At 38.5% G+C, this 12931-nt stretch overlaps 1 protein-coding gene across 3 annotated transcripts in view; it reads left to right on the forward strand.

Annotated features, from left to right (window-relative positions):
- Positions 1 to 12931, forward strand: part of LOC136877208 (sodium/hydrogen exchanger 9B2) — a 186316-nt gene that overhangs the window by 133711 nt on the left and 39674 nt on the right. For 2 of the 3 annotated variants that reach the window (XM_068228761.1, XM_068228762.1), the window contains 3 exons: positions 3485 to 3628; positions 3708 to 3809; positions 8672 to 9144. In XM_068228761.1, the coding sequence (XP_068084862.1) occupies positions 3485 to 3628; positions 3708 to 3809; positions 8672 to 8890 (465 nt within the window). In that variant the 3' untranslated portion in view covers positions 8891 to 9144. Of the gene's footprint in view, positions 1 to 3484; positions 3629 to 3707; positions 3810 to 8671; positions 9145 to 12931 lie in introns of those variants that run through there. The other variant, XM_068228763.1, reaches the window with a different exon arrangement.

The following is a 12931-nucleotide window of genomic DNA, read 5'->3' on the forward strand; positions in this document are numbered from 1 at the left end:
GAATCCTTTTTCCTTCTCTATTTTCAATTTGCTTCATTGTAATATTCAGCTCTTCTAAATCATTCTGAACTTCTTTAAACAAATTATTTTTTGTTTTACTTTTCCAAAAGTAATTAAATAGTTGTTTTATTACCCTGTTATCATTTAATCTAGAAAGATGACAGAAAAAGGCAATTGTTCTTTTTCTCATCGTATCTATTATAGATTCACTTTCCAATTGTCCATCCACCTGATGTTTTTTATTAATGATTGTTCTGAGTATCCTTCTGTCAACCTTTTGCAGTGTATCAGTTGTTGCTTTGGTGTTCAATTTAAATAGTGTTTCACAAGCATAAGTCGCTTCAGGTTTAATGACGGAACAGTAATGTTGAAGTTTAGCATTTATTGAAAGAGCTTTTTTTTGTACGTTGGCCATGTAATTCGTTGTGCTTTTTTTAACTTAAATGTTCTGCTTTCTATTGATGATTTGTCATTGGAGTTCCAAGTTATAATTTCACCAAGATATTTAAACTTATTCACAATTTTAATTTGTTTGGTATTGGCTAAGGTAATGGTTGGTGCTGTAACAGGGAAGGTTGGCATTATTTCTGTTTTTTCATATGAAATTTGCAATCCAACCTTTCTTGCTATGTTATCAAGTTCTTCTATTTGCAATTTAGCTTCTTCCATATCCTTAGCAAGTAGTGCAAGATCATCAGCGAATGCTAAACAATTGAGTCTTATTTTTCTGCCAATCTTGATGTTAGGTTGACACATCTTATTCCATTCCCGCATGGTTTTTTCCAACACACAATTAAACAATAATGGTGAGAATCCATCTCCCTGCCGAAGTCCAGTATTAATGTCAAATGGCTTTGAGAGTTCATTTCTAAATCTGACTTTAGATTTAGTGTTCTTAAGGGTTATTCCAATAAGGTCAGAAATATTGATCATTGATCAGATAATCTGGGTAGCATTATTAATGAAAGTAATGAAATCAACCCTAAAATTGATAACAGACTACGTAAAGGTACAACATTTTATCACCAAGTCAGAGAGCTGTCAAGGTACCCAAGAGAACAAAATTAACATTATATAAACAGTATTTCATACCAATTGTAACATATGGACTAGAAACGCTAGTAACTAATAAGAGGCAAGATAGTAAGATCCAAGCTGTAAAAATTAAATTTTTAAGAACATCGGTTAAAAAGACAAGAAGAGGTAGAATTGAAAATATTAAAATCAGAGAAGAGCTAATTATAGAACCGTTAGTACAGAACACACAGAAAGCAAGACCTAGATGGTTCGGACATGTAAAAAGAATGGGAAAGGAACGGGTACCAAGAAAGGGAAGTTAAGGGAACGAGACCAGTTGGAAGACCGAGAAGAAGGTGAATGGATCAGATTTGGAAAGACATTAGAGAAGCTGGATTGGCTGTGGCGGAAGTAATGGAGCAGAAAAAGTGAAAGGGCAGAAAGGAGTGGAGGAGGCTTGTTAACCATACCCGGGCGACTGGAGTGGGACATTGATGATGATGATGCAGTAGTTGGTGTGACTGCCATTGTTGTTCAGTAATGTTGACAGCTCTCGCTGAAAACTCGTGGTTTCTTTTCAGACTGATCTGTAAATTACGTACGTAATTGTTAAAGTGACAAGATCAGTCCCTGCTGTGATACATGTAATACGAGTTTCATAGTGCTCATCTGTCTTGTACATTACGATGTTTTACTGCAAATATGCTATCAACTGTCTTTTGGTTTACCTTTTGTTGCTGAAAAGTTGAAATAAAATTTAGCAAAATTATTGATGAAATTAAATAAGAATAGCAAAAAAATATCAAAATAACTTTTATTACATGACAAAATTAGGCAAAATATTTCACCAGAAACAGGTGCCTGTATGAATCATCACTGCAGCGAGTTCCGTCGCGAGCATGAACAACCGTTACATAATGTCAAACCAAAACCTTTATGAACAGCTGTTAGAGAAATGACAGTCCATGACTTTCTTTATTCACCTAAGTAGTGAAGCATGATTCAGAAACTAAGTGGACAGGCTACAACTCATTGGTAATGTGTTTGTATCCCTGGGCAGTTGGATAATGGTCTGAAATAAAAGCAGATTGTATTGCTCATCTTGTGTTGCTTAAAAGCAAATTCTTAAATAATATTATCTTTACATATTTTGTACTGTGAACTTGGGCTGTCTTGTTCATAGGTTTGGAATTTCAATACGTTTCCTAGCGTAATACGTTTCTCACCAGATTCGTCAGTACAAGGCCAGCAATATTCTGATCTCATTTGTATCAGTAACTCTCCAATTGCCCAACCTTAATTTTGTAAGGCGCCTCTTTAGCCAGAACATGCTCAGCATATATGTTCATCAAATCATTGCCAAAAACAATTAAAAATATTCAAGTAGACTATCATTATTTACAACCAGATTAGGGTCGAAACCGGTACCGCTTGTTATTAAATAGGAATGTAATACTACATTTCATATTTATTTGTACTGAACAGGTTGAACTACCTTATTTATTATTTCAATTTCATTGTAATACATTTCAATACGGAACATTATGAAATTTTTATCTTTAAACCAAGCAATAGTCGGTATACGATATTGTTTTGTAAAAACATTTTAAAAAATAAATAAATAAATAAAATAAAATTGTTTTGGCTTCTCAGGAGCACAGTTAACACGTTAGCTTTTCTGGATTTTCACTACTCTGCCATGACAGAGAGTATGTTCCCTCGCTCCTCAGACTACTGTCACTCTTTTTTGGAAGATCCTTTATCACATCTTTCTTGAACCACTGGTCGGATCCTCCTCCATGGAGTGATACCTTTCCAAGTCACAAGACGATCAACAATCTTGCGTGATATTCTGCTCATGGGCGCACGAGAGAGGCACGACATTTCCTTGTAAAAATTAGAGTACAACTCTCATTTGGCCTCAGGTGATGCTCACTATTGAGATGCAGTCTGTTTGGCTCGATATTTCAGGGTTTTCTACCCTTCTGATGCTTTATAGGAAATTTATCCAAGATACTTAAAACACTGGGCAAGTTGGCCGTGTAGTTAGGGACGTGCAACTGTGAGCTTGCATTCGGGAGATGGGTTCGAATCCCACTGTCGGCAGCGCTGAAGATTGTTTTCTGTGGTTTCACATTTTCCCCATTTTCACACCTTAATTAAACCCATGGTAGCTTCCTTCCCACTCCTAGCCCTTTCGTATCCCATCATTGCCATAAGACCTATCTGTGTCTGTGCGACGTAAAACATCCTGTTGAAGAAAAATGTGGTTGTTGTTGACAGTCTTATTTTCTTATTTTTCATAATTTTATGGAAGAGATGTTTGAGAAGCTCACATTAGAAATTGTTGCTGCTGTTATAATAATAATAATAATAATAATAATAATAATAATAATAATAATAATAATAATAATAATAATAATAATAATAATATAATAATAATAATATTTGCTTCCATATTTTTCAGAATCCTGTACAGGATATTTTTTCTGTCATCTGGAAAATATTTCAGCCCGTTCTGTTTGGGTTGATTGGAACAGAGATTGACTTGTTCCAGCTTGACCGTCATACTCTCGGCTTCGGAATGGCAGTGTTGTCCTCAGGTCTCTCCGTAAGTGGACTGTTTCTAGTGTACTGCTACAATTTACATGCATTTTGCTGTGTTTTGACGTCAAGTTTCCTTGTCATAGGTTCGTATCCTAGCAAGTTATTTGGCTGTTCACGGCAGCAGTTTGAAGCAGAAGGAAATGCTGTTTGTTGCCATATCGTGGTTTCCTAAGGCCACTGTACAGGTAGGATTACCATAATACTTGCTGGCATGACATATCTGAGGGTTTGTGCTGTTCATGGCAGCAGTTTGAAGCAGAAGGAAATGTTGCTTGTCTCCATATCTTGGTTTAAGGCCACTGTACAGGTAGGATTAGCATAACACTTGCTGGCATGACATAACTGAGGGTTTGTCCTGTTCACGGCAGCAGTTTGAAGCAGAAGGAAATGTTGCTTGTCTCCATATCTTGGTTTAACGCCACTGTACAGGTAGGATTAGCATAACACTTGCTGGCATGACGTGGTCACGAATGAACGTACTATTTCCACTTCTACTATAACTTCTAAATTTCAAACAGTCATTGTTTAAGAAGCCTTTCTTGTGGACAGTCGAGATTTTCCTCTGACGACACAGAGCACAGTTCTCTGCGAAACGTAAAGAATTTCACCTTATTTTCTTGACAAAGCATAAGCCCGAAAGCATATACAGATATTTGCTTGTTAAGATCTAAAGAAAGCTTGGATTTTATTTCGTTAGTTAAGAAAGGGAGCTTCTTTTTTTATATCATATTTAACATCGTTACGGTGTTCAATAGGAAGTTTTGAAATATTAGATTCAATTTCTGCAATGTTGGTAACAAAATCATCAATTTTATTGGGGTTGGGCCAGTTTAACTTAAAATCTTTGTTCAAAAGGTCCATTTCACTGTTTGAAAAGCTATTGTTGTACAAATTCAGTGTTTCGAACAACATTGATTTGCGGAGAGGATGTTTAGTGGTTTTGAAAGATCTGACTAATTTTATTTTTGACTCTTTAAGAAATGTCAATTTATTTTCTAAATTTTCTCATTTTTTACTCATCGCGACTGACACAAATTTAGAAAAAGAGTCCCGTTCTAAGGGGACATATTGTAAAGGAGTGATTTCTTCCTGTAAAGTGTTTTTATTTCATTTTTTGCCAAATTGTATTAATTTTATTTTGGATATTATGTAGATTAGGGAATAAAATGTTCTTTCTTTGTAAATGTTGCAAGAACTTAGGAACCAATCCATACTTTAAGCACTCTTTGAAAAATGCAATGTCCCTGGATATTCTATTGACCGTAACTTTGAGATTAAGATATTTGTTCTTTTCATTTGTCTGGTTGGCTGTTACATTACATGTTGTAAATCTCAATGTAACCGTGTTGGATATCAGATTATAAAAACTGTACCAACAATAAGTTAAACCACCTCTCCAATACTTATCAATTCTTATATTTAGGATACAATCATTACAACTGGTGTTATCAGTTGGGACTGCTCCTCTTTGGTCTATAATACAGTCATTCTCTTTGCAAGCGAGTAACCTAATCTCAGAAGTAGCACGCCATAGTCATCTACCTGGGCCAGGACCTGCAGAAGTGCTCGTGTTGTGTCTTAATATTTGTTTTGGCCAAAATGTCAAAGAAATATGATGCAGTGTTTAAAAGTGCTTATAGGGAAGAATTTCCATGTTTGAGTGAATCCAGGAAGGGACAACATTCACATTCTGTACTATATGTAGGTGTGATTTTTCAGTTGTCATGGCGGGAAGTGCAATATACTCGAACATATGCAAAAGAAAATACATAAGGAGAGTGTCCAGTGTGTAGAAAGAAACCAGAAACTGAACTTTTAATGTAAAAACCAAGATGTAAATCCTGTGACGAATGCCTAGGCATTATTTACGGCATTATTCGTAGAACAATACCTGCCTGTAAATTGTGCCGATCATGCGGGACCCTTGTTTTGCAAAACGTTTCCCGATTCGGAAATCGCTAAACAATATGGGTGTAATCCCAATATAAATTGGTCCGTTATTGGACATTATAAATTTTCCAGCTAACTCATTCCTGGTTGCCAGCGTTTTGCCCCCGTGTGCTAGGTTGAGCTCATCAGTTGGTACCTAGCACACCCACCAAGACACATGGCTAGTGCATACTGTGGAGGCCGAGCTCTTGGTGCTGATAATGCTCCAGTAATGGTAGGATTAAAGAATGGTGTGGCAGGATGTTTGAAGCGGAAAAATAGTAACATAATCATCGTAGGCTGCTCTTGTCACCTAATTAATCTTGCTGCAGAGAAGGGTGCGGCGTGCTTGCCCGTAAATGTAGATGAAAATATAATTGATATACTTTATTGTCTGGAAAGGAGTGCAATGAGGAAAGAAAACTTCAGAGAATTTCAGACTTTACACAACACAGAGATCAGGGGAAAATTCTGAAGCATGTGCCTACTCGAAGGTTATCACTAAGTAGGTGTTTAGATAGCATTTTGCTGCAGTGGGACCGTTTGGTGACTTAATTCAGGACCGAAATTGTGAGTAAGGATTCTCAGATTGGAACTTTGAAGCCTTACAAAATTTCTAAGCACAGTTTAAATGCAGATGTATCTTGTTTGTCTGAAAAGGTGAAGCATTGTCATAACACTTCACCACACTCCTCAGTTAAAAGGAAAACCCAGTAATCATATTCACTTAAAAAAAGTGAAACTACTGATGACACTAAGAGCAACTGTTGATGTTCCTTTCATCAAATTTACATAAATCTTTTTGCCTTTTTCTCTCAAGTTTTATGGATATCTTTGAGAATTCAAACGTAGCTCTTCAGTCAAGTATGCCGCACATCCTCTTACTGAGGTCACTTTTGGAGGAACTATTGAAGAATATGATGGCAAGGTTTGTGAAACCAGATGTTATTAAAAGATCCTCCTCTCTTCTTGATGTAGATTATCATACTCCAGCAAATCAAAAGGATGATTGTGATCTGATGATAAGAAGCTCTGCGTTTGTTTTAGTAAACACCTTGAAGTCTGAGGAAAAGTGCATATTCTGTTATAAAGTGTTTCTCTTCATCGTGTGACTACAGGGTACACAAATTTCCGTTCAAAGATGAAGTTTTAATTAATGCAAAAGTTGAAAATATTTCTGCTATACGTAAGGCATCATTTTCTATCCTTAGATTTTTCATTAACACGTTTCCAAACATTGTGACTTGCGAAACGGACCATTTGGATAAAGAAACTGATATTCTCTACTCCCAATTCTGTAACTTTCAGCTTGAAGAAACAGACCTGGCAAAATTAAGAATTGATGTTACTTAAATATGACAGACACTCTAAGTTGATGCTATTTTATCAATCCACATAGCAATGCAGAATGTGAGAGGATTTTTAGCAGAGTCACAAAGACGAAAACACAGTTGAGATCCTTGCTGTCTGAACAAACTTTGGAGAAACTTTTAACCTTGAAATCAGTTCAGCAAGGCAAGTGCTTTGAGGAAAAATTTAGTTCCGAGTTTTTGAAGAGGGCTAAGTCAGCTACGGGTGTTTTGAACAACAATTAGTCGTAATGTGATCACCATGTTGAAGGATGAGAAGTCACATGTTCCTACAGTTCAGGTATGTCCAGTATTTAGTATTCACATATAAATGATGAAAAATATATATATGTAGGGCAAATAGAATTATTAATGTATTAATAATAATAATTTCTTGTGGCTATTTCTAGCTGAGTGGAGCCCTTGTAAGGCAGACCCTCCGATGAAGGTGGGCAGCATCTGCCATGTGTAGGTAACTGCGTGTTATTGTGGTGGAGGATAGTGTTATGTGTGGTTTGTGAGTTGCAAGGATGTTGGGGACAGCACAAACACCCAGCCCCCGGGTCATTGGAATTAACCAATGAAGGTTAAAATCCCCGACCCTGCCAGGAATTGAACCCGGGACCCTCTGAACTGAAGGCCAGTACGCTGACCATTCAGCCAACGAGTTGTTAATGTATTGAATTATAATGAATTAATACATGTTCTGCCATCAGTGATGTGTCATAATATGTTGCGATTTGCTGCCAAATTTCTCCTGACATTTTACTTTTGAAAGTTGGCATGTCTGTATCTAGTAAGTTACTTAATTCTGTTCCTTTTGTTACATTACTTGTACAATTCAACAGTAACAATTTCATGTCCTCCTTACTTGACTTCCTGCTTCGTATTCTGTCATCACCACTCCCACATCCACCCTTTCCCTGATTTTAACTTCCTACTGTTAAGTGCCACAAAAGATACTACAAGAAAAATATGAAAATGGTAACAGGATAGCCATTTGCACATCATCTTACTAATAAAAATACAGCTATTCTATGAAATCAAAAATAATACAAATATTTATTCTATTTTTGGATTTCAGCATGCTTAAAATTTTTGGGATCTGCTCATTAATGACACACACAGAGGGCATTTTTTGGTACACATGGAAATATATGTAGTTTGCCCAACATGAACACAGAACCAAGCACGAAGTACAAACATGTTGTATTTTGTTGCTGTATAATTGTGGTAGGGATTGTTAATTTTTGTAGTGTTCTTGGATTATAAGTGAAGGTTTTGAGAGTTCTGTGGCATTCTTCACGAAATATGTCAGTGAGGGATATTTTCCCACGCCTACATGCATTAAGCTCAGTCAGTTTTTTAAGTGAAAAGTCCATGACTGTGTGATTGCAAAGCGTCACTGGGTGAAACTGTAAGTGCATTGTTTAAAGTTCACTGTAGCTTTTCTGCTCTTAATATCAGTTTGGAAATAGTAATATAGTGGGGTAACGAACACCACTATCCAGACGCTGAACACATTTTTATGCCTTTCAAACCGGGAGACTTCATGAAGCCTTGAAGTTTTTGAAATATGGTGCTTCCAAACAATGATGAAAAGGCATAAGTTTGTAATTCTTTAGTTTACCTCACATTTTTCCTGATGTGCCATTCAGAATGACAGTTTCACATGAACGACAGTGATAGAGCTTCATCAGACAAACAGTGAATGGCATAGCAGCAGCAACGGACTATGATATTTAACTATAATTTCTGTTGTGTTTCAGGCTGCTCTTGGACCTGTGGCGTTAGATCTGGCTCGCAAGAAAGGCGAAGATGCGAGTATTGTGGAGTATGCATCACAGGTATTGACGATAGCGGTGCTTTCTATTCTTCTGACAGCTCCTGTAGGGGCCGTAGGGATCTACTTAGCTGGCCCGCGGCTTCTAAACAGGGTCCGACACCCTCCACAAGGCAAGGATGTTAGTATACTCAGTGAAGCGTAGCTAAGTTCCCACGCGTCATCTTCAAGGAGATCGCTCCAGAACTGCGGTGGAACTAATAACATGTACAAATTTATAGGTTAAAGTTACATCTTTATTGATTCTTTGATGAGAAAATTTACAACACCTTGACAGCAGTAATATTGGGTCCATTGGAACTAAGTCTTAAATGCTCATTTCCCTTGTATATTTGTTTCCATCACTGCAGTATTGTAGGTTCCGCTTTCCATAATACCTGGATTTAACCCTTTGCAGTCCAATTATCTGTCACATAATCCAACACTCTGGTCCAAATTAGTTTTGTACATTTCTATCTAGTTTGATTAAACTCAGAACTTTCATTTGTAACTATAATTATATTATTATATATATATATATATATTTCGATGGGGCCATCAAGGACCACGTTAAGTCTTGTTGCATTTGACACTGCACTTGGCCTTCTTTAGAGCCCAAATTTCCCTCATTCTTTGTGAGTGGGCCTGCTTATGCTCCTCTGTCCAAGGGGCACCGTGTCTTCTCTTCGGTTGCTCGTCTCGGTTTAGCCCGTTCGTCAATATTTTCTTGCGGAAGAGATCTCTGTTAAGGGCATCTTCAGCTGAGATATGTAGCATTTGCAGGTCTTCTTTGGTATTTCTAAACCAGGGAATTGTGGTTTTGGGGTTTGAATCAAAAAAGTGAAAGATTTCTTTAGTTAACTTTCTTCCGTCCATTCTTTTCAGATGACCGTAAAATCGTGCCCGTCTTTTTCTGATTGTGTCGGTAATTTTCTCTATTTTGCTGTAGACTTCCTTGTTGGATCTCTTTCGATGGATTCCATTTCTGCACTTTGATCCCAAGATTCCTTTCACAATTTTGCGTTCTCTTTTCTCCAGTTGTTCAAGGAGTCCTTTGTTGGCATTTAGAGACACGGTTTCGGCTGCATATAGAACTACTGGCTTCAGAACTGTTTCATAGTGACGTATCTTGGTGTTTTGGGAAAGGCATTTTTTGTTGTAGATTGTGCGGGATGTTTGGTAGGCTATTTCCAGTTTGCGTACTCGCTCCTGAAGTGCTTCTTTGTCCAGTCCGTTTTTCATGATGATCTCACCCAGGTATTTGAATTTGTCTACTCGGGTGATGTCCCCGTATTTTGTATGGAGTTTTGGTGGAGCCTCTTTGATGTTAGTCATTACTTCTTTTTTCTCAAACGATATCTGCAAACTAGTTTGTTCGGCAATTTCCTTTAAAATTTCAACTTCAGCTCTAGCGGTTTCTATGTTGTTTGAGAGAACAGCAATATCATCGGCAAATGCTAAACAGTCTGTTGCGATCCCCTTGGATTTGGTTCTTATTCTCAATGGACTGTAGTTGGTTTCCTGTAATCTCACCAGCCAGGTTCTGATGATCTTTTCAAGAACACAGTTGAAGAGTGTGGGGGATAGCCCATCACCTTGTCGGACTCCTGTTTTGATGTCAAAGGAATGCGAGAGACATCCGTGGAACTTCACCTTGGATTTTGTATCGGTCAGGGTGGCTCTAATTAATGCCAGCAGTTTCAAATCAACTCCAAATTCATTTAAGATGTTTAGCAGGACTTCCTGGTCAATGGAGTCGTACGCTTTCTTAAAGTCCACAAAGACAGATACATACTGCTTGGACCATAGTGTACAATATCTGATGATCGTTTTGAGATTTTGGATCTGTTCAGCTGTTGAGCGACCTTTTCTGAACCCTCCTTGGTATTCACCTATTTGATGTTCGACTTGTGCTTCCAAACGCTCCAGGATGGCAAGTGCTAGAATTTTGTAAGTCATGGGTAGCAAAGATATTCCTCTGTAATTGTTGATGTTCTTCATGCTGCCTTTTTTGTGTAATGGATGGATCAAAGCTATTTTCCAATCTTCGGGTAGGGTCTCCTTGTTCCAAATTTCTTCTATTTGCTTTTGCAAGATATCAAGTGATTCCTCTGGGGCATATATCCATAGTTCTGCTACTACTGAGTCTTCCCCCGGCGCTTTGTTATTTTTGAGAATGGCAATGTGGCGCTTGATTTCATCTCTGTCGGGTGGTCTGGAATCTGGGTACCTGAGTAAGGGTTCCTTGGTCTCAATGGCGCTTTGTGGTTTAGAACAATTAAGTAAATTCTTGAAGTAATCTGCCAGAATGCTGCAATTTTCTTCATTTGACGTCGCCAGTGTGCCGTCCTTTCGCTCAAAGCATAGAGACGGTGGTTTATAGCCAGTGAGTTTGCATTTGAAGGCTCTGTAGTACTCTCTGCTTTCATTCTTCCTAAAGTTTTGTTCTATCTTTTCAATGAGATATTTTTCGTATTTACGTTTCTCAGTTCTGAACACCCTAACTGCTTGGGCACGTTGGGTTTTGTAGGTTTCCCAATCATTTTCTGATTTCGTAGAGTAGTACTGTTTCCTCTTTTTCTTATTCTTCTTGAAAGCAACTGTACTCAGTACTCTCCTGCTGACTTGCTAGGCCTAACACATAAGAGGATTTTCTTTCAGGGTTTACTCCCTTAGCCTTTGAGGATGCCTTCCTCGTCCTACAAGGCAGTAGGTTCCCTCTGTACACCCCAGAAGGATGGGTTGCCTCTTCCGTCATCTCCACCGTACCGAAGTCCATCTTCTCCGCCGTATATGCCGTTGAGGTCTTCACCCTTAACCCAGGGCAAGGGCCCTCCATATTTATGACGCCTGGAGAGAGGGTGTCCCAGTATTTTAAAACCCCCTGTTGGTCCGCGGGTTGTATTGGTTATTTCAACCAGCCCTACATACTGTAGGGGCCCCCTATCTGCCACATGGGGACGCGCTCTGTAGGGGTCAGGTTCCCCTGGTTACTTATTAGAAGTTAACCCCACCCACAAGGAGTAAGGTTATTTGCAGATTGGGACAAGTTGGTGGAGGAAGAATGGTACAAGGACAGGATGAGATGGAGGAGGCTCATATACCACACCCGGGAAACTGGAGATGGTTTAGGATGATGATGATGATGATGAGTACTGTTTCCACGCATTGAGTCTTTCTTGTAGGACTGATTCGCAGGTACCATTCCACCAGGCATGCTTTTTGCTTCTCCTGATTTCTGCAACGTCTTTGGCGGCCTCAACAAGGAGGCTTTTGGCGTTGTTAAAGTCACAGTCATTTGGTCTAGCCTTCTCTTGGAACTCCTCGACTCTTTGCCGAAGTTTATCATTGTCGAAGCGTGTGACCTGTTTGGTTGTCTTCCTTGTGTTTGCGGGAGGCCACATTGATGCCTTTCTTTACCTTGACATTCATAATCTCAGGGCTGTTTCTCCTGGAGATTGCAACATGATCAATTTGGAACTCTCCGAGAGCTTGGACGGGAGAACGCCAAGTCATTTGCTTTCAGGGTAGATGGCGAAAGTGGGTCGACATGACCTGCAGGTTGTGATTTTCGCAAATGGACACCAGTCTTTTGCCATTGGGATTGGTTCTTTTGTGAGCAGGGTAATTTCCTATAACTTTCTTGTACTTCTGTTCACGACCTAGTTGGGCATTGAAGTCACCCAAAAGAAGCTTGACATGGTGTTTGGGGATTTTATTTAATTTTTCATCCAGTAGGTCCCAGAAATTATCAACTTCGTCTGGATCAGACTTGTTCTTATCATTTGTAGGAGCATGTGCGTTAACTAGGGCGTAGGTTTTGTTCGCGTATTTAATTGTGAGTATAGACAATCTGTCATTCACAGGTTCGAAATTTGCAACCGATTTAAGAATCTTGGTTCTAACAGCAAAATTAATGGTTATGAATTTTATGTTTTTGGTCCGTATTGAACTGAGATTAATATATAAGTAACTAGCATGGTACCCGTGCTTCGCTACGGTATTATACTGAAATTTATAACTGCATGCTTATTGTTTTAGATATATAATCCGCCGAAATTCGCGATCTGACACGTTTTCAGCGAGAATCCACCAAAATTCCCGATCTGACTCGTTTTCTATTAGATTACGGCACGTTTCCTCCCATTTTTCAATCTTCCTTTCCAGCAATCGATTTCGTACTTCCCGGGCTAGGCTCAGGTATTCT

The sequence above is a fragment of the Anabrus simplex genome, chromosome 7 (assembly GCF_040414725.1).
Source record: "Anabrus simplex isolate iqAnaSimp1 chromosome 7, ASM4041472v1, whole genome shotgun sequence".
In the NCBI taxonomy this organism is placed as follows: domain Eukaryota; kingdom Metazoa; phylum Arthropoda; class Insecta; order Orthoptera; family Tettigoniidae; genus Anabrus; species Anabrus simplex.